Source organism: Pipistrellus kuhlii, unplaced genomic scaffold (assembly GCF_014108245.1).
Source record: "Pipistrellus kuhlii isolate mPipKuh1 unplaced genomic scaffold, mPipKuh1.p scaffold_m20_p_188, whole genome shotgun sequence".
Classification (NCBI taxonomy): domain Eukaryota; kingdom Metazoa; phylum Chordata; class Mammalia; order Chiroptera; family Vespertilionidae; genus Pipistrellus; species Pipistrellus kuhlii.
This window is the reverse complement of record NW_023425502.1, coordinates 1-22,500: the sequence shown is the minus strand read 5'-3', so window position 1 is coordinate 22,500 and position 22,500 is coordinate 1. Positions and strand designations below refer to the sequence as shown.

At 68.0% G+C, this 22,500-nt stretch overlaps 1 protein-coding gene across 1 annotated transcript in view; it reads left to right on the top strand.

The window, feature by feature from the left end:
- The window catches only part of CACNA1S (calcium voltage-gated channel subunit alpha1 S), a gene marked incomplete at its 3' end in the record, with an annotated part of 40,942 nt that extends 18,621 nt beyond the window's left edge, over nucleotides 1-22,321 (top strand). The window contains exons 14-43 of the mRNA XM_036443191.2: nucleotides 788-902; nucleotides 1,409-1,502; nucleotides 2,325-2,394; nucleotides 2,615-2,747; nucleotides 3,499-3,628; nucleotides 4,738-4,797; nucleotides 5,025-5,131; nucleotides 5,682-5,769; nucleotides 5,993-6,100; nucleotides 6,849-6,901; nucleotides 7,463-7,609; nucleotides 8,312-8,513; nucleotides 9,385-9,543; nucleotides 10,645-10,755; nucleotides 11,041-11,124; nucleotides 11,364-11,420; nucleotides 12,649-12,777; nucleotides 13,260-13,325; nucleotides 13,734-13,825; nucleotides 14,210-14,369; nucleotides 15,012-15,139; nucleotides 15,849-15,945; nucleotides 16,559-16,661; nucleotides 17,209-17,310; nucleotides 17,884-18,023; nucleotides 18,782-18,910; nucleotides 20,209-20,459; nucleotides 21,381-21,445; nucleotides 21,608-21,723; nucleotides 22,163-22,321. Of these exons, the coding sequence (XP_036299084.2) occupies nucleotides 788-902; nucleotides 1,409-1,502; nucleotides 2,325-2,394; nucleotides 2,615-2,747; nucleotides 3,499-3,628; nucleotides 4,738-4,797; nucleotides 5,025-5,131; nucleotides 5,682-5,769; nucleotides 5,993-6,100; nucleotides 6,849-6,901; nucleotides 7,463-7,609; nucleotides 8,312-8,513; nucleotides 9,385-9,543; nucleotides 10,645-10,755; nucleotides 11,041-11,124; nucleotides 11,364-11,420; nucleotides 12,649-12,777; nucleotides 13,260-13,325; nucleotides 13,734-13,825; nucleotides 14,210-14,369; nucleotides 15,012-15,139; nucleotides 15,849-15,945; nucleotides 16,559-16,661; nucleotides 17,209-17,310; nucleotides 17,884-18,023; nucleotides 18,782-18,910; nucleotides 20,209-20,459; nucleotides 21,381-21,445; nucleotides 21,608-21,723; nucleotides 22,163-22,321 (3,455 nt within the window). The remainder of the gene's footprint in view (nucleotides 1-787; nucleotides 903-1,408; nucleotides 1,503-2,324; nucleotides 2,395-2,614; nucleotides 2,748-3,498; nucleotides 3,629-4,737; nucleotides 4,798-5,024; nucleotides 5,132-5,681; nucleotides 5,770-5,992; nucleotides 6,101-6,848; nucleotides 6,902-7,462; nucleotides 7,610-8,311; nucleotides 8,514-9,384; nucleotides 9,544-10,644; nucleotides 10,756-11,040; nucleotides 11,125-11,363; nucleotides 11,421-12,648; nucleotides 12,778-13,259; nucleotides 13,326-13,733; nucleotides 13,826-14,209; nucleotides 14,370-15,011; nucleotides 15,140-15,848; nucleotides 15,946-16,558; nucleotides 16,662-17,208; nucleotides 17,311-17,883; nucleotides 18,024-18,781; nucleotides 18,911-20,208; nucleotides 20,460-21,380; nucleotides 21,446-21,607; nucleotides 21,724-22,162) is intronic.
- Between the last annotated feature and the right edge of the window lie 179 nt (nucleotides 22,322-22,500).

The following is a 22,500-nucleotide window of genomic DNA, read 5'->3' as shown; positions in this document are numbered from 1 at the left end:
GGAGAGCCCGGAGAGCCAGTGAGAGCCGGGAGAGCCGGGAGAGCCAGTGAGAGCCGGGAGAGCCGGGAGAGCCAGTGAGAGCCGGGAGAGCCGGGAGAGCCGGGAGAGCCGGGAGAGCCCGGAGAGCCGGGAGAGCCGGGAGAGCCGGGAGAGCCCGGAGAGCCGGGAGAGCCGGGAGAGCCGGGAGAGCCAGTGAGAGCGGAGAGCCGGGAGAGCCGGGAGAGCCGGGAGAGTCCGGAGAGCCGGGAGAGCCGGGAGAGCCAGTGAGAGCCGGGAGAGCCGGGAGAGCCGGGAGAGCCGGGAGAGCCAGTGAGAGCCGGGAGAGCCGGGAGAGCCGGGAGAGCCGGGAGAGTCCGGAGAGCCGGGAGAGCCGGGAGAGCCAGTGAGAGCCGGGAGAGCCGGGAGAGCCGGGAGAGCCAGTGAGAGCCGGGAGAGCCGGGAGAGCCGGGAGAGCCGGGAGAGCGTCAGAGCGGGAGAGCCGGGAGAGCCGGGAGAGCCGGGAGAGCCAGTGAGAGCCGGGAGAGCCGGGAGAGCCAGTGAGAGCCCGGAGAGCCGGGAGAGCCATCAGAGCCGGGAGAGCCGGGAGAGCCGGGAGAGCCGGGAGAGCCAGTGAGAGCCGGGAGAGCCGGGAGAGCCCGGAGAGCCGGGAGAGCCCGGAGAGCCGGGAGAGCCGGGAGAGCCGGGAGAGCCGGGGAGAGCCAGTGAGAGCCGGGAGGGGACCCAGGAGGGCAGGGCAGGCCCCCCCCCCCCCGACACACACCTCCCAGGCTCCTTAGCGGCGGCTCAGACATCCTGCTCAACGTGTTCCTGGCCATCGCCGTGGACAACCTGGCCGAGGCCGAGAGCCTGACCTCCGCCCAGAAGGCCAAGGCCGAGGAGCGGAAGCGCAGGAAGATGTCCAAGTGAGGGCGGGGGGGGGGGGGGGGGACAGGAGGACGGGGAGGGAGGAGGGAGGGGAGGAGGAGGAGGGAGGAGGGAGTGGGAGGAGAGAGAGGGAAGAGGGAGGAGGGAGAGGGAGGAGGGAGAGGGAGGAGGGAGAGGGAGGAGGAGGGGGAGGGAGGAGGGAGGGGGAGGAGGAGGGAGAGGGAGGAGGGAGAGGGGAGAGGGGAGGAGGGAGAGGAGAGAAGGAGGAGGGAGTGGGAGGAGGGAGAGGGAGGAGGGAGTGAGGAGGGAGAGGGGAGAGGGAGGAGGGAGGGGGGAGGGAGAGGGGAGACGGAGGAGGGAGGGGGGAGGGGGGGCAGGCGGCTTCCCCGGCCGGGTCCACAGGGGCCCTGGCATGCAGCCCTGACAGTGCCCACAGCCTGTCCCCCTCCCCGCTCCCCCCCCCGAGCCCCCCGGTGTCCCCTGAGGGTCGCCCCGTCCCCTGCTGAGCAGACCCCGAGAAGGCTCCTCTCGGCCTGTCTCCCAGGGGCCTCCCGGGCCGGCCGGAGGAGGAGAAGGCCGTGGCGGCCAAGAAGCCGGAGCAGAAGCCGAAGGGCGAGGGCATCCCGACCACGGCCAAGGTGAGCGGCCGGCTCCGAGGCCGGGGGTGGCCTGGGGGGGTACTCGGTTCTGGAAGCCCCCGGTTCCCAGAGCCTGTGAGGTGCTGGTGGGTGCTGGTGGGTGGGTGGGCGGGGGAGGTAGACAGGCTCTCAGCCAGGCGGGGGCACTGCCGTCCACTCCCATGGGGACAGATGCCCAGCCCGGCCAGCATGGCTGGCCTGGCTCCGTGATGGGACGTCGACCTAGGAACCAGGAGGTCAGGGTTCGATTCCCGGTCAGGGCACAGGCCCGGGGTGCGGGCTCCATCCCTAGGGTGGGGCGTGCAGGAGGCAGCCGGTCCATGGTTCTCTCTCATCCTGGATGTTCCCCTCTCCCTTCCTCTCGGAAATCAATAAAAACATGTTTAAAAAAAATAAAAAGGGCCCTGACTGGTGTGGCTCAGTGGATAGAGCGTCGGCCTGCGGACTGAAGGGTCCCGGGTTCGATTCCGGTCAAGGGCATGGACCTTGGTTGCAGGCACATCCCGGGTGTGTGTGTGTGTGTCTGTGTGTGTGTGTGTGTGCAGGAGGCAGCTGATCGATGTTTCTCTCATGGATGTTTCTAGCTCTCTGTCCCTCTCCCTTCCTCTCTATAAAAAAACAATAAAACATATGTAAAATATATATATATATATATATAAAACACATATAAAAAAATAAAAAGGGGATGGCATCGTGTCCCCCGTCCCGGCTGTAGGGGAGCTGGGGGCAGAGCCTGCACCCGCCCCGCCCCCGGAACGGCCCCTGCGCGGCAGCAGCAGGTCTCCCCTCCTCCCCAGCCTCTCCCCTGTGTCCCTCCGGCAGCTGAAGGTCGACGAGTTCGAGTCCAACGTCAACGAGGTGAAGGACCCCTACCCCTCAGCGGACTTCCCAGGTGGGCGTCCCGGCTTCCTCTTGGGGTTCAGGCCCTCCTGTGCCCCCTGCCTCGTACCCCCTGCCCCTACCCCCGCCTGTGAGCGTCCGGGACAGAGGGCGCCCCAGGACAGGCCCTCCTGTGCCCTCTACCACCCCACCCCCCCGGCTGTGGGCATGGGACAGAGGGTGGCACCCCGAGGCTCAGGGCCCCCCTCCCCGCCCTCCCGCCCTCCCCCCAGGCGACGACGAAGAGGAAGAACCCGAGATCCCGTTGAGCCCGCGCCCGCGGCCGCTGGCCGAGCTGCAGCTGAAGGAGAAGGCGGTGCCCATCCCGGAAGCCAGCGCCTTCTTCATCTTCAGCCCCACCAACAAGTGGGCGCCCTGGCAGCGGCGAGGGGGGCCTGGGGGCGCTGAGCGAGGCCGCCGCCTGCCCCCGGGGGGCGCTCTGGCCTCTGGGAGGACCTCAGCCTGCAGCGGAGGGCCTGGTGCCCCGTCTGCCTCACCAGCATCTCTGCCTCTGTGCCGGCGCCTTTCTGAGAGTCCTTTTATTTTTACATTTTATTTTGGAATACGTTCTTATTGATTCCAGAGAGGAGGAGGGAGGGAGGGAAAGAGAGAGGAACATCCATGATGAGAGAGGATCATGGGTCGGCTGCCTCCTGCATGCCCCGGACTGGGGATGGAGCCCACAGCCCGGGCCTGTGCCCCGACGGGGAATGGAACCCTGACCTCCTGGTTCATGGATCGAGGCTCCACCACAGAGCCAGGCTGGCCCCCTGTCCTCCCCTGACCAGGAGGGAGAGACCAGCGCCCCCTGCAGGACGGAGGGGGCGGGGGGCCTGGGTGCTCTGACCCTAACCCTAACCCTGACCGGGAGGGGGAGACCAGCGCCCCCTGCAGGACGGAGGGGGCGGGGGGCCTGGGTGCTCTGACCCTAACCCTAACCCTGACCCGGAGGGAGAGACCAGCGCCCCCTGCAGGACGGAGGGGGCGGGGGGCCTGGGTGCTCTGACCCTAACCCTAACCCTGACCCAGAGGGAGAGACCAGCGCCCCCTGCAGGGGGTGGGGGGGCCTGGGTGCCCAGGAGCTCACAGTCCTCGGCCCTCCCTCCGGTGCCCGCAGGTTCCGCGTCTTCTGCCATCGCATCGTCAACGCCACCTGGTTCACCAACTTCATCCTGCTCTTCATCATGCTCAGCAGCGCCGCCCTGGCCGCCGAGGACCCCATCCAGGCCGAGTCCACGAGGAACCAGGTGAGGGCGGCCCAGCACCGCCCCAGACACCAACCCCACTCTGTGCTGGTGGTGATGGTGGTGGTGATGGTGGTGATGATGGTGATGGTGATGGTGGTGGTGGTGATGGTGGTGATGGTGGTGGTGATGGTGATGGTGGTGGTGATGGTGATGGTGGTGATGGTGGTGGTGATGGTGATGGTGGTGGTGATGGTGATGATGGTGATGGTGATGGTGATGGTGGTGATGATGGTGACGGTGATGGTGGTGATGATGGTGATGGTTATGGTGGTGATGGTGGTGGTGATGGTGGTGGTGATGATGGTGATGGTTATGGTGGTGATGATGGTGATGGTGATGGTGGTGATGGTGGTGGTGATGGTGGTGGTGATGGTGGTGATGATGGTGATGGTTATGGTGGTGATGGTGGTGGTGATGGTGATGATGATGGTGTGATGGTTGTAGTGTCATGGTGATGGTGGTGATGGTGGTGGTGATGGTTATGGTGGTGATGATGGTGATAGTTGTGATGATGGTGATGATGATGATGGTGGTGATGGTGACGGTGATGGTGGTGATGATGGTGATGGTTATGGTGGTGATGGTGGTGGTGATGGTGGTGATGATGGTGATGGTGGTGATGGTGGTGGTGATGGTGGTGGTGATGGTGGTGATGATGGTGGTGGTGGTGATGGTGATGGTTATGGTGGTGATGGTGATGGTGATGGTGGTGATGGTGGTGGTGATGGTGGTGGTGATGGTGGTGATGATGGTGATGGTGGTGATGGTGGTGGTGATGATGGTGATGATGGTGGTGATGGTGGTGGTGATGGTGGTGGTGATGATGGTGATGGTTGTGATGATGGTGATGGTGGTGGTGATGGCGATGATGATGGTGTGATGGTTGTAGTGTCATGGTGATGGTGATGATGGTGGTGGTGATGGTTATGGTGGTGATGGTGGTGATGATGGTGGTGATGGTGGTGATGATGGTGATGGTGGTGATGATGGTGATGATGATGGTGGTGATGATGTTGGTGATGGTGATGGTGTTCATGGTGATGGTGGTTATAATGATATCATTCTCTGCCCTCCTTCTCACTCCCCTCCCCTCCCCGGCCCTCCCCCAGATCCTCGGGTATTTTGACATCGCCTTCACCACTGTCTTCACCGTGGAGATCATCCTCAAGGTGCGGGCGTGGAGAGTCTCTGGGTCAGGGACCCCGACCTGCTGTGGCTTCCACCCCTCGGCACTCACCCCGGGGCCGGTGGCAGGGGTGGGGAAAGCGAGAAGGTGGGAGAGGCGGGGCCAGAGCAGAACCCGGGCAGACGGGTGTCGGCTCCGGGCTGGGTGAGGGCCCTCCATGGGGCACAGCCGGGTGGCAGCCGGCCACACCCAGGCGCGCTCCCTCCCCAGATGACCACCTTCGGCGCCTTCCTGCACAAGGGCTCCTTCTGCCGCAACTACTTCAACATCCTGGACCTGCTGGTGGTGGCCGTGTCCCTCATCTCCATGGGGCTCCCGTGAGCAGGGCGGGCCGGCCGCGGGGAGAGGGGGGACCCCTCCGCTCCCGGCCAGGGCCCGGGGCACCAAGCCACAGGGATGCTGCCCTTAGCCCCGCCCCGGCCCCGCCCCCGTCACACCTGCAGCCTTAGCCCCGGTTCCGTCCTCCACCTCGCCCTCGGCCCGCCCCCACTCTCAGCCCCGCCCTCGACCGATCCTTAGCCACGCCCCAGTGTGGCCCCGCCCCCAGCCTGTCCTTAGCCCCGCCCCGCCCCCTTGTTCTCAGCCCCACCCAGCCTGTTCTTAGCCCTGCCTCCACCCTTGGCCCCGCCTCTGCCCTTGGCCCCGCCCCAGTCTGCCCTTAGCCCCACCCCAGTCTGTCCTTGGCCCCGCCCCCGCTCTTAGCCCCGCCCCGTCTGTCCTTAGCCCCGCCCCCTTGCTCTCAGTCCGCCCTTGGCTGTAACTAGCCCCGCCCACAGCCTGATATTAGCCCCGCCCCGCTCTTAGCCCCGCCCCATCTGTCCTTAGCCCCGCCCCGCCCCTCGTTCTCAGCCCCGCCCCGCCCCGCAGGTCCAGCTCCATCTCGGTGGTGAAGATCCTGCGGGTGCTGAGGGTGCTCCGGCCCCTGCGGGCCATCAACCGCGCCAAGGGGCTCAAGGTGAGCGGCCGGCGGCACCCGGGGGTGGGGGTGGGGGTGGGGGTGGGGGCGACTCAGGGCCCCAGCCTGGCGTCTGGGCGCTGCCCGCGCCTCTGCCCGCCGTGGGGCTGAGGAGGAGGCTGGGAGCCAAGCTCTCCCCTCCGCCGTTCCCCCTCCGCCCTCCCCACCCCACCCCTGCCTCTGCCTGCACCCGCGGGACCATCCCTCCCGCCCTCCCCCGCAGCACGTGGTGCAGTGCGTGTTCGTGGCCATCCGCACCATCGGCAACATCGTGCTGGTCACCACGCTGCTGCAGTTCATCTTCGCCTGCGTGGGCGTGCAGCTCTTCAAGGTGAGCCCCCATCAGGGCCCCCAGGAGCCCCCCAGGAGCCCTCCCAGGAGCCCCCCCAGGAGCCCCCCAGGGCCCCCCCCAGGAGCCCCCCCAGGGGCCCCCCCAGGAGCCCCCCCAGGAGCCCCCCCAGGGGCCCCCCCAGGAGCCCCCCAGGGCCCCCCCAGGGGCCCCCCAGGAGCCCCCCCAGGAGCCCCCCCAGGGGAGTTCGGCCTCCTTCCGTCTCCCAGGATCGCTGAGGGCAGGGTCCCATCGCCACACGTCCGGGCGCCGCCCCCATTCTGCACTCACTCTCGGGGACAGCCCGGCGCTCGGGTCCTCTCCAGGGACCAGCCCTGCTGGTGGGGGGTCCCGCCCCAGCCCGGCTCTGGGGCCATCTGCCGGACGTAGAGACGGACCCTGAGCACAGCCCGACACCCCGGCTCCTCCCTCCCGGACCCGGCCTTCTCCGGCCCCCACTGTCCTGCTGGAAAATCACCGACTTAGTCAGGCCATTCATTCATTCATTCACGCATTCATTCACGCATTCATTCACTCATTCATTCACAGGGGCCCTGGCTGGGAGCAGGCTCAGGGCGGGCCTGAGTGCCGGGGGAGGGGTCTGGGCCCGCCCCCGCCCCCTGGTTGGGCCACCCTCTGGCGGGAAGACTCAGGCTCCCCTTCCTCCTCCTGCCCATCACTGGGTCTGTTTCCATGACAACGCATCTCCCTCCCTCTCTCCCTCCCTCCTTCCTCCTTGTCCCGGGCTCAGGGCAAGTTCTTCAGCTGCAATGACTTGTCCAAGATGACGGAGGAGGAATGCAGGTGTGTGGGGCTGGTGGGGGGGGGGGGGTACCCGGTTGGAGGGCCCTTCTCGGGACACCTGAGGGGGTCAGGCGGCCCCTCGGGCAGGGGGGATGGGACAAAGCCCCTCATCCCAAAAGGGGTGCCCAGCCGAAGCCGGTGTGGCTCAGTGGATAGAGCGCCGGCCTGTGGATGGAAGGGTCCCGGGTTCGATTCCGGTCAAGGGCATGGACCTTGGTGGCGGGCACGTCCCCAGTGGGAGGTGTGCAGGAGGCGGCTGGTGGATGTTTCTCTCTCATCGATGTTTCTGGCTCTCTCTCCCTCTCCCTTCCTCTCTGTAAAGCAATCTTATAAAATATATTATATTCTATAATAAATAATACTATAAAATATCTATGAATTTTTTAAAAGGGGGGGGGTGCCCGGCCGTGTCCGCTCGGCTCGTCCCGCCCGGGCCCGGGGGACGTGGGGGGGGGGGGGTGCCCGGCCGTGTCCGCTCGGCTCGTCCCGCCCGGGCCCGGGGGACGTGGGGGGGTGCCCGGCCGTGCCCAGTGCGGTGACCCCCTCCCCCCTCCCGCGAAGGGGCCACTACTACGTCTACAAGGACGGGGACCCCACGCAGGTGGAGCTGCGGCGCCGGGAGTGGCTGCACAGCGACTTCCACTTTGACAACGTGCTGTCCGCCATGATGTCGCTCTTCACCGTGTCCACCTTCGAGGGCTGGCCTCAGTGAGTGCGGGCGGGCGGGCCGGGCCCTCGGTCCCTCCCCCGCCCCAGGCTCGTGGGTGGTTCTCAGCCGGCCCTGGACTCTAATGGTTGACCAAGCATGTCAAACTTGCGACTGGCGGGCCACACACCTCATTAATTTGGCCTGTGTTAGCCTTTGAGTTTGACATGCTTGGTCTAGACCAGTGGTCAGCAAACTCATCCATCCACAGAGCCAAACATCCACAGCACCACGCTGGACATGTCTTTGGAGAGCCACATTTTTTAAACTTAAACTCCTCCTGATGCCACTTCTCCCACAAATACTCGCCCGGGCCGTGGCGTTCTGTGGAGGAGCCGCCCTCCAGGGGCCAGAGAGCCGCGTGTGGCTCCCGAGCCGCGGCTTGCCGACCGCAGGTCTAGACTCTAGAGGACTTGCCATTCCAAAGACGGCCTGAGGGGCAGGGCTCTGAGCAGCGTCTCCATCCTGCAGGGCTCTCTCAGGGGGGACGGGGGGGACGGGGCGGGGGAAGAGGGGGAGAAGGGGACCCCCAGGGAAAGGCAGGTGCATGCTGGATCTGTCCCAGCCTTCCCTGCGCCATCTGACTGGTTCTCCCGTCGCTCGCTGGGCACAAGCGCCCCCTCCGGGGGGAGGAGGAGGGGGGAGGAGGGGAGTCCCCACCCCGCCCGGCCCCCAGCCCCCCGTCTCCCCGCGCCCGCCCCCAGGCTGCTGTACAAGGCCATCGACGCGTACGAGGAGGACAAGGGCCCGGTGCTGAACCACCGGGTGGAGATGGCCATCTTCTTCATCGTCTACATCATCCTCATCGCCTTCTTCATGATGAACATCTTTGTGGGCTTCGTCATCGTCACCTTCCAGGAGCAGGGCGAGACCGAGTACAAGAACTGCGAGCTGGACAAGAACCAGGTGCGGCCGCCCGCCCGCGGCTCAGAGGCCGAGCCGAGGCCCCTCTGCCGTCCCCCTCAGCGCACGTGCGGGCTCCATCCCCAGGAGCTGGCGTGCAGGAGGCAGCCCACCCATGGTTCTCGCTCATCATGGATGCTCTCTCCCTCTCCCTCTCCCTCCCTCCCTCCCTCTCTCTCTCTCTCTCTCTCACACACACACACACACACACACACACACACGGAGTGGCCAGATGATGACGATCCCTGAACACATAATAACCAGGCCACTCAGTGTCCGTCCTATAGAATAAAAGGCTCATAAGCAAATGGTTCCCTTGGCCAGGAGTGCGACCAGCAGGCCGGCCGGTCAACCACCCACGTCCCCTCCCCCTGGCCAGGCTGGCCGGACCCCACCCATGCACGGATTCATGCACCGGGCCTCTAAGATATAGATATAGGTATAGATGATATAGATATATAGATATAGGTATAGGTATAGGTATGGGTATAGATATGGATATGGATATAGATATAGATATAGATATAGGTATAGATATGGGTATAGATATAGATATAGATATGGGTATAGGTATAGATATAGATATAGATATGGGTATAGGTATAGGTATAGATATGGATATAGAAGATGATATAGATATAGATATAGATATAGATATAGATATAGATATAGATATAGATATAGATATAGGTATAGGTATAGGTATAGATATGGGTATAGATATGGGCACAGGTATAAGTATGGGTATAGGTATAGGTATAGGTACAGGTATAGGTATGGGTATGGGTATAGGTATGGGTATGGGTATGGGTATGGGTATAGGTACGGGTACGGGTACGGGTACGGGTATGGACTGACGGCCCCTGTGTCTCAGCGCCAGTGTGTGCAGTACGCCCTGAAGGCCCGCCCCCTGAAGTGCTACATCCCCAAGAACCCGTACCAGTACCAGGTGTGGTACGTGGTCACCTCGTCCTACTTCGAGTACCTCATGTTCGCCCTCATCATGCTCAACACCATCTGCCTGGGCATGCAGGTGAGGCGGGGCGGGGGCGGGGCCGGAGCATGCAGGTGAGGCGGGGCGGGGGCGGGGGTGGGGCGGGGCCGGGGCATGCAGGTGAGGCGGGGCGGGGGCGGGGTGGGGCCGGGGCATGCAGGTGAGGCCGGGCGGGGGCGGGGGCGGGGCCGGGGCATGCAGGTGAGGCCGGGCGGGGGCGGGGCGGGGCCGGGGCATGCAGGTGAGGCTGGGCAGGGGCGGGGCCGGGGCCGGGGGCTGGGCTGGTCCCCCTCTCTGCTCCCCCATGCCCCTTGGGATGGAGGTGTGAACCGGCCCAGGCCTATGGCCAGATGCCTGGCTGTGCATTTATATTTTATTTTTTAAAATATACCTTTATTGATTTAAGACAGGAAGGGAGAAGGAGATAGAGAGAGAGAAACATTCATGAGGAGAGAGAATTGTGGGGATCTAGCCTGCAACCCAGGATTGTGCCCTGACTGGGAATCGAACCCAGGACCCCTCCGTCCACAGGCCGATGCTCTATCCACTGAGCCACACCGGTCAGGGCTTGACTGTTTTTAAAGAGGTGATGCCAGCCGGCTGGCGTGGTTCAGCGGTTGAGTGTCGGCCAATGAACCAGGAGGTGGCGGTTCGATTCCCCGTCAGGGCACACTGGGGATGGAGCCCTCAACCCGGGCATGGGCCCCGACGGGGAATCGAACTGCGACCTCCTGCCTCACAGATTGACGCTCAACCACGGAGCCACGCCGGCTGACCGGGCTGGCTCCCAGTGTTTTGAGATTAAAGAGAGCAGTGGGCCAGGCCGGCGTGGTTCCGTGGATAGAGCGTCGGCCTGCGGGCTGAAGGGTCCCGGGTTCGATTCCGGTCGCGGGCACGCGCGTGATCCCCAGCGTGAGGCCTGTGGGAGGCAGCCCATCAATGGTTCTCTCTCATCGCGGATGTTCCTCTCTCTCTCCCCGCCCCTTCCTCTCTGACATCAATAAAAATACATTTAATAAATAAATGAACAGAGCAGTGGGCCGGGGGCCGAGGAGGGGGGAAGCTCTGGGAATGCCCTTTGGGGGAAGGGGTAGCCGGACCGCCCCCCAGCCCTGTCCTGTACCCCCGCCCCTCCCCCAGCACTACAACCAGTCGGAGGAGATGAACCACATCTCAGACATCCTCAACGTGGCCTTCACCATCGTCTTCACCCTCGAGATGATCCTCAAGCTCATGGCCTTCAAGGCCAAGGTGAGTGCCGGGCGGGCCCGTGCCCCGACCAGGATCGAACCCTGACCTCCTGCTTCACAGCTCGGCGCTCAGCCACGGAGCCACGCCGGCCGGGCCCACTGACCCCTTTACGGCTGGAAGAGACTGAGGACCCGAGGGAGAGGGCCTGGGAGATGGGGGGTGGGGGGTAGGAGCTCCAGGATCCGGGAGTCCCTGGGCCTGGGCCTGGTCCCCAAGTCTGTATTCCTCCCCACCACCCCCTGCTGGCCTCCCCACCCCATTCCCATCCCTGCCACCCCCCCGCAGGGCTACTTCGGGGACCCCTGGAACGTGTTTGACTTCCTGATCGTCATCGGCAGCATCATCGACGTCATCCTCAGCGAGATCGACGTGAGTGGGGGGCGGGCCGTGAGGGGGGAGGAGGCGGGACCCGGGCCTGTCCGTCTCCCCCCTCTTCCTGCTCCCCGGCCCCAGCCTGCGCCTCCCTGTCCCCTCGGCTTGGTCCTCACGCCCCCCACTCTCCCCCATGGGCTGCCCTCCATGCCGGCCTCACTGTCTCTCTCTCTCTCGCCCTCCTGCCATGTCCTCCCCCGCCCCCGCCCCCGCCCCCGCCCCGCTTCCCTCCACAGACCTTCCTGGCCTCCAGTGGGGGGCTGTACTGCCTGGGCGGCGGCTGCGGCACCGTGGTAACCCCCGGCATGCCGGCATGCACCTGCGACTTGCACGCCGAGGCCTGGCCTGTGCATGGAGGACCCCCCCTCAGGACCCCCTCCTCCCCCGGGGCAGGGCGGGGCGGGCTCTGTGGTACAACACGCATAGAACATGCATGGCTCACGCATGGATGCCGTGGGGTCCTCAGCGCCCTGGAAACTTGGGGGGTCGGGGGTAGAGGTCTCCCCTTCCAGGGTCACGGGCATCTGAGGGGAGCACAGGCATCTGAGGGGAGCACAGGGCATCTGAGGGGAGCACAGGGCATCTGAGGGGAGCACAGGGCACCGGGGGGAGCACAAGGCATCTGAGGGGAGCACAGGCATCTGAGGGGAGCACAGGCATCTGAGGGGAGCACAGGCATCTGAGGGGAGCACAGGACACCGGGGGGAGCACAAGGCATCTGAGGGGAGCACAGGGCATCTGAGGGGAGCACAGGGCATCTGAGGGGAGCACAGGCATCTGAGGGGAGCACAGGGCATCTGAGGGGAGCACAGGGCATCTGAGGGGAGCACAGGGCATCTGAGGGGAGCACAGGCATCTGAGGGGAGCACAGGGCACCGGGGGGAGCACAAGGCATCTGAGGGGAGCACAGGCATCTGAGGGGAGCACAGGGCATCTGAGGGGAGCACAGGCATCTGAGGGGAGCACAGGGCACCAGGGGGAGCACAGGCATCTGAGGGGAGCACAGGGCAGAGGCACCCCTGGGGCAGGGGGCAGGGGGTGAGGAAAGCTGCTCATGGGGAAGCTTCAGAAGCAGGTGAGATGAGCCGGAGCTGGTGTGGCTCCAGGGCTGCCGACTGGAGTGTCCTGGGTTCAATTCCCGGTCAAGGGCACAGGCCCGGGTTGTCTCGACCCCCAGAGGGGCCGTGCAGGAGGCGGCCGGTCCATGATTCTCTCTCATCATGGATGTTTCTAACTCTCTATCCCTCTCTTCCTCTCTCTCTGCAAAAAAAATAATAATAATAAAATAAAATAAAATATATGAAAAACAAAATAAAAGAGAGAGAGGAGGCGGCTCCCGCCTGCTCAGCACCCCCATCCCCCCCGCTGGGCGCCCGGAGCCTCTGGAGCCTGCAGGGCGAGCGCTGGCCACACACCCACAGGGACTCTCCTCTCCCCACGCACGGCCTCCGCCTTCCTGCCCCGACCCCTGACCCCTGACCCCTGGCCCCTGACCCCGGCCTCTGGGGCCGCCGCCCGCAGGACCCCGACGAGAGCGCCCGCATCTCCAGCGCCTTCTTCCGCCTCTTCCGGGTCATGAGGCTCATCAAGCTGCTGAGCCGGGCCGAGGGCGTGCGCACGCTGCTCTGGACCTTCATCAAGTCCTTCCAGGTGCGGCCGGCCTCCGCCGGGGACCCCAGTGCTCTTCCCCCGGGGACCCCACGGCCCTCCCCCCGGCCCTCCCCCCGGGGACCCCACGGCCCTCCCCCCGGCCCTCCCCCCGGGGACCCCACGGCCCTCCCCCCGGCCCTCCCCCCGGGGACCCCACGGCCCTCCCCCCGGCCCTCCCCCCGGCCTTCCCCCCGGGACCCCACGGCCCTCCACCCTCAGCCCTCCACCCACCCTTCCCCCGGGGACCCCACGGCCCTCCCACCGGGGCCCCTACGGCCCTCCACCCTCGGCTCTCCCCCCGGGACCCCACGGCCCTCCACCCTCGGCCCTCCACCCACCCTCCACCTGGGGACCCCACGGCCATCCGCCCGCCTGCCCAGTCCTGGGGGGTCTGAGGGTCAGGGGGGCCCGGGGGGCCTGGGTCCCCGTGGATCTGGGGGGGCAGGCCCAGAGAGAAAGCCTCACGCCCCCCTCCCCCCCAGGCCCTGCCCTACGTGGCCCTGCTCATCGTCATGCTGTTCTTCATCTACGCCGTCATCGGCATGCAGGTGAGGGCGGGGTCCCCACCCCCAGGCACCTGTCCTGGCTTCAGGGCTGAGGCAGCGCGAAGGCGGGGCCTGCAGGAGCTGAGGGGCCGGCCCGGGCCAGGGGGCAGCGGGAAGAGGGGGCATGGGGGAGCTGAGGGACAGGGCCTAGGCCAGGGGGGCAGCGGGAAGGGGGGCGTGGGGGAGCTGAGGGACAGGGCCTAGGCCAGGGGGGCAGCGGGAAGGGGGGGCATGGGGGAGCTGAGGGACAGGGCCTAGGCCAGGGGGGCAGCGGGAAGGGGGGCGTGGGGGAGCTGAGGGACAGGGCCTAGGCCAGGGGGGCAGCGGGAAGAGGGGGCGTGGGGGAGCTGAGGGACAGGGCCTAGGCCAGGGGGGCAGCAGCCGCACACCCAGCTCCCCATGTTCTTGCAGATGTTCGGGAAGATCGCCCTGGTGGACGGGACCCCAATCAACCGCAACAACAACTTCCAGACCTTCCCGCAGGCCGTGCTGCTGCTCTTCAGGCACGGCCCCCCCTGGGCTCAGGCCCCAGCCCTCTGCCGCCCATCGCCGCCGGCGCCCTCTGTCCCCGGGGCCCCGTCCCCCAGTCCCCCCCGAAGCCGCAGATGGAGGTCTGAGGGCTTCAGAGCCACCTCCTTCGCTGACCTCTGACCCTGCCTCCGCGGGGTCGGGACAGGTGGCTCTCGCCGCCCCTCCCATGATGGGCATCACCCAGTGGCTTTGCCCCTCCACCCAAGAAGCCCCCTTTGTGGGGGGGTCTTTTACCTCCTGCTTCTGCTGCCCCCAGAGGTAGATCAGGGGGACTGGGGTGCAGGGGGTAGACCGAGGCCCGGCCCCCCCACTCTGTTCCCCGCCCCCCGCCCCCGCCCACAGGCTCCTCCCCGCAGGTGTGCGACGGGCGAGGCCTGGCAGGAGGTGCTGCTGGCCAGCAGCTACGGGAAGCGGTGCGACCCGGCCTCCGAGTTCGCGCCCGGCGAGGAGCACTCGTGCGGCACCACCTTCGCCTACTACTACTTCATCAGCTTCTACATGCTCTGCGCCTTCCTGGTGAGCAGGGGCGGGCACCGCGGGCCCGGGGGGCGGGCATCGGGGGGGCATCGAGGGCATCGGGGGGCGCGGGCATCGGGGGGCGCGGCATCAGGGGGCACCGGGGCCATCAGGGGGTGCGGGCATTGGGGGGCATGGGCATCGGGGGCACTGGGGGCATCGGGGGGTGCGAGCATCGGGGGGCGCGGGCATCAGGGGCACCGCAGGCCCGGGGGGGTGGGCATCGGGGGCACCGCGGGCATCGGGGGGCGCGGGCATCAGGGGGCATCGAGGGCACCGCGGGCCCGGGGGGGGTGGGCATCGGGGGCACCAGGGGCAGGGCGGGCATCGGGGGCACCGCGGGCATGGGGGGGTGGGCACCGCGGGCACGGGGGGCGCGGGCATCGGGGGGGCATCGAGGGCACCGCGGGCATCGGGGGGCGCGGCATCAGGGGGCACCGGGGCCATCGGGGGGCGCGGGCATCGGGGGGCATCGAGGGCACCGTGGGCCCGGGGGGGCGGGCACCGGGGGGGGGGCGGGGGCCGTCTGTCGCTCCGGTGCACCCCGGGGTGTGTGGGGGGCGAGAGGCGGGTGTCTCGGGCCCGAGGCTGCAGCCCCGCCCACCGGTCCCCTCCCACGTGGGGCCCCGCGTCCCCCGACAGATCATCAACCTGTTCGTGGCCGTGATCATGGACAACTTCGACTACCTCACGCGGGACTGGTCCATCCTGGGCCCGCACCACCTGGACGAGTTCAAGGCCATCTGGGCCGAGTACGACCCCCAGGCCACGTGAGTCCGGGCCGCCCCGGCGCCCCCTGCGGGCCCTTCCGCCCCGCCCCGCCCGGCGCCCCCTGCGGGCCCTCCCGCCCCGCCCCGCCCCGCCCCGCCCCGTGTGCCCCCTGCGGGCCTTCCCCACCCCGCCCGGCGCCCCCTGCGGGCCCTCCCGCCCCGCCCGGCGCCCCCTGCCGGCCCTCCCGCCCCGCCCGGCGCCCCCTGCCGGCCCTCCCGCCCCGCCCGGCGCCCCCTGCCGGCCCTCCCGCCCCGCCCCGCCCCGCCCCGCCCTGCCCTGCCCGGCGCCCCCTGCCGGCCCTCCCGCCCCGCCCCGCCCGGCGCCCCCTGCCGGCGCCCCCTGCCGGCCCTCCCGCCCCGCCCCGGCGCCCCCTGCCGGCCCTCCCGCCCCGCCCCGCCCGGCGCCCCCTGCGGGCCCTCCCTGTGCCCCCCTGCGGGGCTGGACACAGCGGGCGTGGGGGGCGGCGGGGGCCGGGCGTGGGGGGCGGCGGGGGCCGGGCGTGGGGGGCGGCGGGGGCCGGGCGTGGGGGCGGCGGGGGCCGGGCGTGGGGGGCGGCGGGGGCCGGGCGCGGGGGGCGGCGGGGTGTGCGTGGGGGGCGGCGGGGGCCGGGCGTGGGGGCAGCGGGGGCCGGGCCTGGGGGGCGGCGGGGTGTGCGTGGGGGGCGCGGGGTGTGCGTGGGGGGCGCCGTGCCCACGGCCGTGTCCCCAGGGGCCGCATCAAGCACCTGGACGTGGTGACGCTGCTGCGGCGGATCCAGCCCCCGCTCGGCTTCGGGAAGTTCTGCCCCCACCGCGTGGCCTGTAAGGTAACGGGCCGGGAGGGGGGAGGGGGGAGGCCGGGGAGGGGGGAGGGGCGGGGAGGGGGGGAGGGGGGGAGGGCGGGGAGGGGTGAGCCGGGGAGGGGGGAGGCGGGGCGGGGCAGAGGCCGGGTCTGGGCGGGGACGGGGAGGCCGGGGAGGGGGGAGGCCGGGGAGGGGGGAGGCGGGGCGGGCAGAGGCCGGGTCCGGGCGGGGACGGGGGAGGCCGGGCGGGCAGAGGCCGGGTCCGGGCGGGGAGGGGGGAGGCCTGGCGGGCAGAGGCCGGGTCCGGGCGGGGAGGGGGGAGGCCGGGCGGGCAGAGGCCCGGGGTCCCAGGCGGGGAGCCAGGCCCCCCTCAGGGCAGCCCTCTGCCGGGTCCCCAGGTCCCCCCCACACACCCCGTGAAGGGCATCCAGCCCCCCGCCCTCATGTCCCGGCCCTGGGCCCGGTGAGGACGGCGGCCGGGTGGCCGGTCCCCGCCCTCATGTCCCGGCCCTGGGCCCGGTGAGGGTGGTGGCCGGGTGGCCAGTCCCCGCCCGCCGTGACCCCCTCTGGCCCTGGGCCCGGTGAGGACGGCGGCCGGGTGGCCGGTCCCCGCCCCAGTGACCCGCCCCCCCCTCAGCGCCTCGTGGGCATGAACATGCCGCTCAACAGCGATGGCACCGTCACCTTCAACGCCACCCTGTTCGCGCTGGTGCGCACCGCCCTCAAGATCAAGACGGAAGGTGAGCCGGGCCGGCGCGACTCCGGGGCTGAGCGTCCGCCTGGGAGCCAGGAGGCCAGGGTTCGAGTCCCGGGAGGGGCACAGGCCCGGGCACGGGCTCCCTCCCCAGTGCGGGGCGTGCAGGAGGCGGCCGGTCCGTGGTTCTCTCTCATCACAGATGTTTCCATCTCTCTCTTCCTCTCCCTGACTCTCTGGAGTCAATAAAAAATATATATATTTTAGGGCCCTCACCGGTGTGGTTCAGTGAATAGAACGTCGGCCTGCGGACTGAAGGGTCCCGGGTTCGATTCCGGTCAAGGGCATGGACCTTGGTGGCAGGCACATCCCCAGTGGGGGGTGTGCAGGAGGCAGCTGATTGATGTTTCTCTCTCATCGATGTTTCTAGCTCTCTTTCCCTCTCCCTTCCTCTCTGTACAAAATCGATAAAATGTTTAAAAAAAAGAGGGAAGGTGAGAGGGCCGCACAGCCCCCGGTGGCTGTGCCCAGCGGGCGGGACTGTGGGCCCAGCCCGGTGGCCTCAGGCGGCCCCTGCCTGTCCCTCTGCCCAGGGAACTTCGAGCAGGCCAACGAGGAGCTGAGGGCCATCATCAAGAAGATCTGGAAGAGGACCAGCATGAAGCTCCTGGACCAGGTCATCCCGCCCATCGGAGGTGCGTGGGCTCGGGGAGGGGGGCGGGGCCCTCGGCAGCGGAGGAGGGGCTGCGGGTCGGCTGGCCACGCTCTGAGCGCCCCATTCCCACGCCTGTCCACGCAGAAGCCCACCTCTCGCACGACGGCGCCCGGGAGACAGGCCCTGGGTGAACTTCCACCTCCCTGGGTCTGTACCCTCTACCTCTATTAATATGACCCAAAGGCCCCCAAGCAGCTGGAGCAAAACCCAAGGAAGGTTCTGCCTTAGGGAAAACAAATGAGGCCTTGATTGCAGGCCTGGAGAGAGTAGAGAGAGAGAGAGAGAGAGAGAGAGAGAGAGAGAGAGAAAGAGAGAGAGAGAGAGAGGGAGGGAGAGAGAGAGAAGAGAGAGAGAGAGAGAGAGAGGCTGCTGCCTGCAGGAGAGCTGAGGGTGGCCCAGACCCTCCCTCGGTCCCGTGGACAGACCCCACGGCCGCCTCAGGCCCGCTCAGAGACAGGAGGGCCGGCTCCTGTGCCCGGCCTGGGGCTCCCCCCCCCCCCCCGTCCCCCCGGCTCTCCCGGCCTCAGGCCTCAGGACCCCCTGTCGCCCGCAGACGACGAGGTGACGGTGGGCAAGTTCTACGCCACGTTCCTCATCCAGGAGCACTTCCGCAAGTTCATGAAGCGCCAGGAGGAGTACTACGGCTACCGGCCCAAGAAGGACGCCAAGGACACCAGCGCCGTGCAGATCCAGGTGCGCCATCCCCTAGCCAGGCTTCCCTGAGCCAGGCCTCCCCAGAGCCAGGCCTCCCCGCAGCCAGACCTCCCCCGAGCCAGGCCTCCCCTGGGCCAGGCCTCCCCGGAGCCAGGCCTCCCCTGGGCCAGGCCTCCCCTGGGCCAGGCCTCCTCCGGGCCAGGCCTCCCCTGAGCCAGGCCTCCCCCGAGCCAGGCCTCCTCCGAGCCAGGCCTCCCCCGGGCCAGGCCTCCCCGGAGCCAGGCCTCCCCGGAGCCAGGCCTCCCCGGAGCCAGGCCTCCCCGGAGCCAGGCCTCCCCGGAGCCAGGCCTGCGGGCGGTGCTCGCTCTGCGCCTGGAGGCCGGGAGGGACCAGCGGGGGGAGGGGCCCGGCGGGGAGGGAGAGGAAGGCAGTTGGGGGGGATGGGGGCTGTGATGGGAGACGGTCCCATCTCAAGAGGAGAGCCAGGAGCCCATGTAAGGTGACCTGATGTCCTGCCTTCGGCGGGACAGTCCCGATTTTTAACAATTTGTCCCGCGTCCCGCTGCGTTTTAAAAAAGTCCCGATTTCATCGACGTTTCTGACTCTCTCCCTTCCTCCCTGTGGAAAATAAATAAAATATACATTTTAAAAAAGGAAATGCGGGCGGCCGTGGGGTGGGCCAGGGCCCCTCCTGCGCCGGAGGCCAGGGGTCAGGGGTCAGGGGTCAGGGGCCAGGGGCCAGGGGTCAGGGGCCAGGGGCCAGGGGTCAGGGGCCAGGGGCCGGTCTCCGTCCGCAGGCCGGACTGCGCACCATTGAGGAGGAGGCTGCGCCTGAGATCCGCCGGGCCATCTCGGGGGACCTGACGGCCGAGGAGGAGCTGGAGAGGGCGATGGTGGAGGCCGCCCTGGAGGAGGGCATCTTCCGGGTGAGCTGGGGGCAGGGGGCAGAGGCCGATCACTGACGGACGGGGGAGGGGGGGGCAGAGGCCGATCACTGACGGACGGGGGGGGGGGGGGGGTAGAGGCCGATCACTGACGGACGGGGGGAGGGGGGGCAGAGGCCGATCACTGACGGACGGGGGGGGGGGGGGGGCAGAGGCCGATCACTGACGGACGGGGGGGGGGGAGGGGGGCAGAGGCCAATCACTGACGGACGGGGGGGGGGGGGCAGGCGCCGATCACAGGGGCCCACAGGAGGGGCGTGGGGGCCAGAGCCGCCCCATCCACCGCTCGGGGGGCTTGGCATCAAGGACCCGACGTCCTCCGGGGAACAGACAGAACAAACACATCCTCCCGCCCGCCCGCCCGCCCGCCCCACCAAACCTGGTCCTGCCTCCCGCCCGGCCCCACCCGACCCTCCTGTCTCCCAGCGCCCGGGGCCGATGTCCGTCTGTCCTGGTTACGTGAGCTCAGGCCTTAACTCCGTCCAGTGTCCTGTGGCCCCGAAAGGCCGCCTGGCAAACCTTCGTGGGTTCTTCTTTATTCGTATGGATGTCAGAGAGGGAGGGGAGGGAGGGAGGGAGAGAGGCATCAGTGATGAGAGAGCATCACGGACCGGCTGCCTCCTGCCCGCCCCACACTGGGGATGGAGCCCGCAGCCCGGGGATGTGCCCTGACTGGAAGAGAACCCAGGGCCCTTCAGTCCGTAGGCCGATGCTCTGTCCACTGAGCCACACCTTCTAGGGCCGTGGTCGGCAAACGCATCCGTCCACAGAGCCAAATATCAACAGCACCACGAAGGACATGTCTTTGGGGAGCCACATTTTTTTTTTAAATGTAAACTTCGGATGCCACGTCTTCCACACAGACTCGCCCGGGCCGTGGTGTTCTGTGGAAGAACCGCCCTCCAGGGGCCAGAGAGCCGCAGGGGGCTCCTGAGCCGCAGTGTCCCGACTCTGGAGCTAGGGCACTGGGTTCTTGTTTTTTATTATGGATTTCGGAGAGGAAGGGAGAGGGGGAGAGAGAGGCAGGAAAAAACATCCAGGACGGGAGAGCATCATGGATCTGCTGCCTCCTGCACGCCCCCTACGGGGAATAAATCGGCCTGTGACCTCCTGGTTCCCAGGATCGTCGATGCTCAACCGCTGAGCCGGGCCCTTCTTGGGTTCTCAGTGAGGAGACGGTGGCCCAGGAGGGCACCTGTGACAGTTAGCTCCCTGCCCAGCCCTGGCTGGCCCCCGCTCAGTCCTCCCTCTCTCCCCCTCCTCCTCCTCCTCGCCCCCAGAGGACGGGGGGCCTGTTCGGCCAGGTGGACAACTTCCTGGACCGGCCCAGCTCCCTGGCACCCGCCCTGGCCAGCCAGCGGCCCCTGCAGTTCTCCGACATCGAGATGGAGGAGCTGGAGTCCCCCGTCTTCCTTGAGGACTTCCCCCAAGACCCCGGCGCCCACCCCCTGGCCCGCGCCAACACCAACAACGCCAACGCCAACGTCGCCGCGGGCAACGGCAGCCATGGCAACCGCCAGGCGCTTCCCAGGTAGAGGGGCCGCCGCCAGCCCTGGGTGTCAGAGTCCTTGGGGGGGGGGGGGGGCGAACCAGGAAGGCCTGGCGAGGGGACCCCAGGCTGGTCGCCCCGAAGTTCAGCCTAGGGTGTCCCTGGCTTGCCTTGGTGCCCTGAGGGTCCCTCAGGAGGCTGACTCCACACGAGGCAGGTCTGGGTGCGGGGACAGCCTTCTGTGGGCCTGGCCACCCATGCTGGGTGGTGCTGGGCGACTCGGGGGGCAGCCAGGGCCCATCAGGGGGCTGTCAGAATCGGGGGCCCTAGGGGGGGCTGTGCCGGGGCCCCACGGTGGGCTCTGGGGCGGGACGAGGTCCCTCCCGGGTCTGAGAGCTCCCGGCGGAGCCAGCGTGAGGGGCCTGGAGGCCGGGGGGGGGGGGGGGGCGGCGTGGGCAGGTGGAGGGGCGTGTCTGCCCGGAGAACCCCGAGGGCAGGGGCGTGAGGCCGGCTGGGTTCGGGCCGGCCGGGGCAGCTGGCACCGGCCGGAGCGCCAGCCGAAGCCCACGCTGCAGCCACAGCTGCTGCAGCTGATGCTGATGCTGCTGATGCTGATGCTGATGCTGATGGGGCCGGACCCCAAAGGGCAGAAGGCAGCCAATCCATGATGCTCTCTCATCTGGATGTTTCTCTCTCTCTCTCCCCTTCTCCCTTCCTCTCTGAGAAAAATAAAAATAAAAAAGAACCAGCTGGTTTGGCTCAGTGGATAGTGTCTCCCCAGTAGGGGGCATGCAAGAGGCAGCCGACCCAGGATCCTCTCTCATCATTGATGTTTCTCTCTCTCTCTTCCTCCCTCCCTCCCCCTCCCTCCTTCCCTCTCACCCTCCCTCTCTCTCTCCCTCCTTGCCTCCCTCCCTCCTCCCTCCCTCCCCGCTCCATGGCCTTGCTCCCCATCCATTCCAGGGTCTGCTATGAACGGGAGTCCCCTGGGGAGGCCGAGATGCCGGCTGCCAGAGGCGGGGCCCTGGGTGAGTCTCTGGGCGCCCAGAGGCTGAGCCTCCTCCCATTGGGGGAGGGGAGAGAGGGGTACAGTGTGGGGTCGGCCCCCAGCACGGTCCACCCCCCAGGCCCCATGCCCACCCGGGGCCTCAGGGCGGGCGTGAGTCCCGGCCTCGCCTGTTTGCCCGCAGGACCCCGCAGCCAGTCCCGCGGGGAGCAGCCAAGGCCCAGGCCCAGGCCCCGGCGGGAAGGACGGCTGCCCCTGAGAGTGGGGCCCCCCGCCCAGGCGGCTCCTGCGCCCGGCCAGGTAGGGGCGGAGCCGGGGAGGGGCTGGGTGCAGAGGGCGGGGGCGTGGCGATGGAGGGGACCCCAGTCCTGGGACACCCCCTTTCTTTTCTTTTTAAAACACATTTTTATTGATCTGAGAGAGAGAGAGAGAGAGAGAGAGAGAGAGAGAGAGAGAGAGAGAGAGAGAGAGAAGCATCCACGATGAGAGAGGATCACGGACCGGCTGCCTCCTGCACGCCCCCCACTGGGGATGGAGCCTGCAACCCGGGCCTGTGCCCCGACCGGGAATCGAACCCTGACCTCCGGGCTCCTAGGTCAAGGCTCAGCCCCTGAGCCACGCGGCCGGCGGGACCAGCCCTCTCTGGGTCTGGGCGAAGGTCCCCTGGGAAGAGCTGGGGTTCACGGGGTCCCCGGGGCTCCAGTGTCCTCTCGGGGTGTGCTTTGTGCCTTTTGAACAGCGCCCCGAGACGGAGCCCCCCAGGATCGAGGCAGAGGAACCCCCTCCCGGCAGACGGGCCCCCGAGACCCCTCCCGGGGGCCTGGCTCCGGCCACCGCCCTGCTGATCCAGCAGGTGAGGGGGCGGGACCGGGTCCCGGGCTCCATGCATGGGGGCGGGGTGGGGGGACACGGGGGGCCTGGGAGGATGGGGGGGACACTGGGGGCCTGGGGGGGTGGGGAGGACACTGGGAGCCTGGGAGGATGGGGGGGGACACTGGAGGCCTGGGGGGGTGGGGAGACACGGGGCCTGGGGGCGTGGGGGGACACAGGGGGCCTGGGGGGGTGGGGGACACGGGG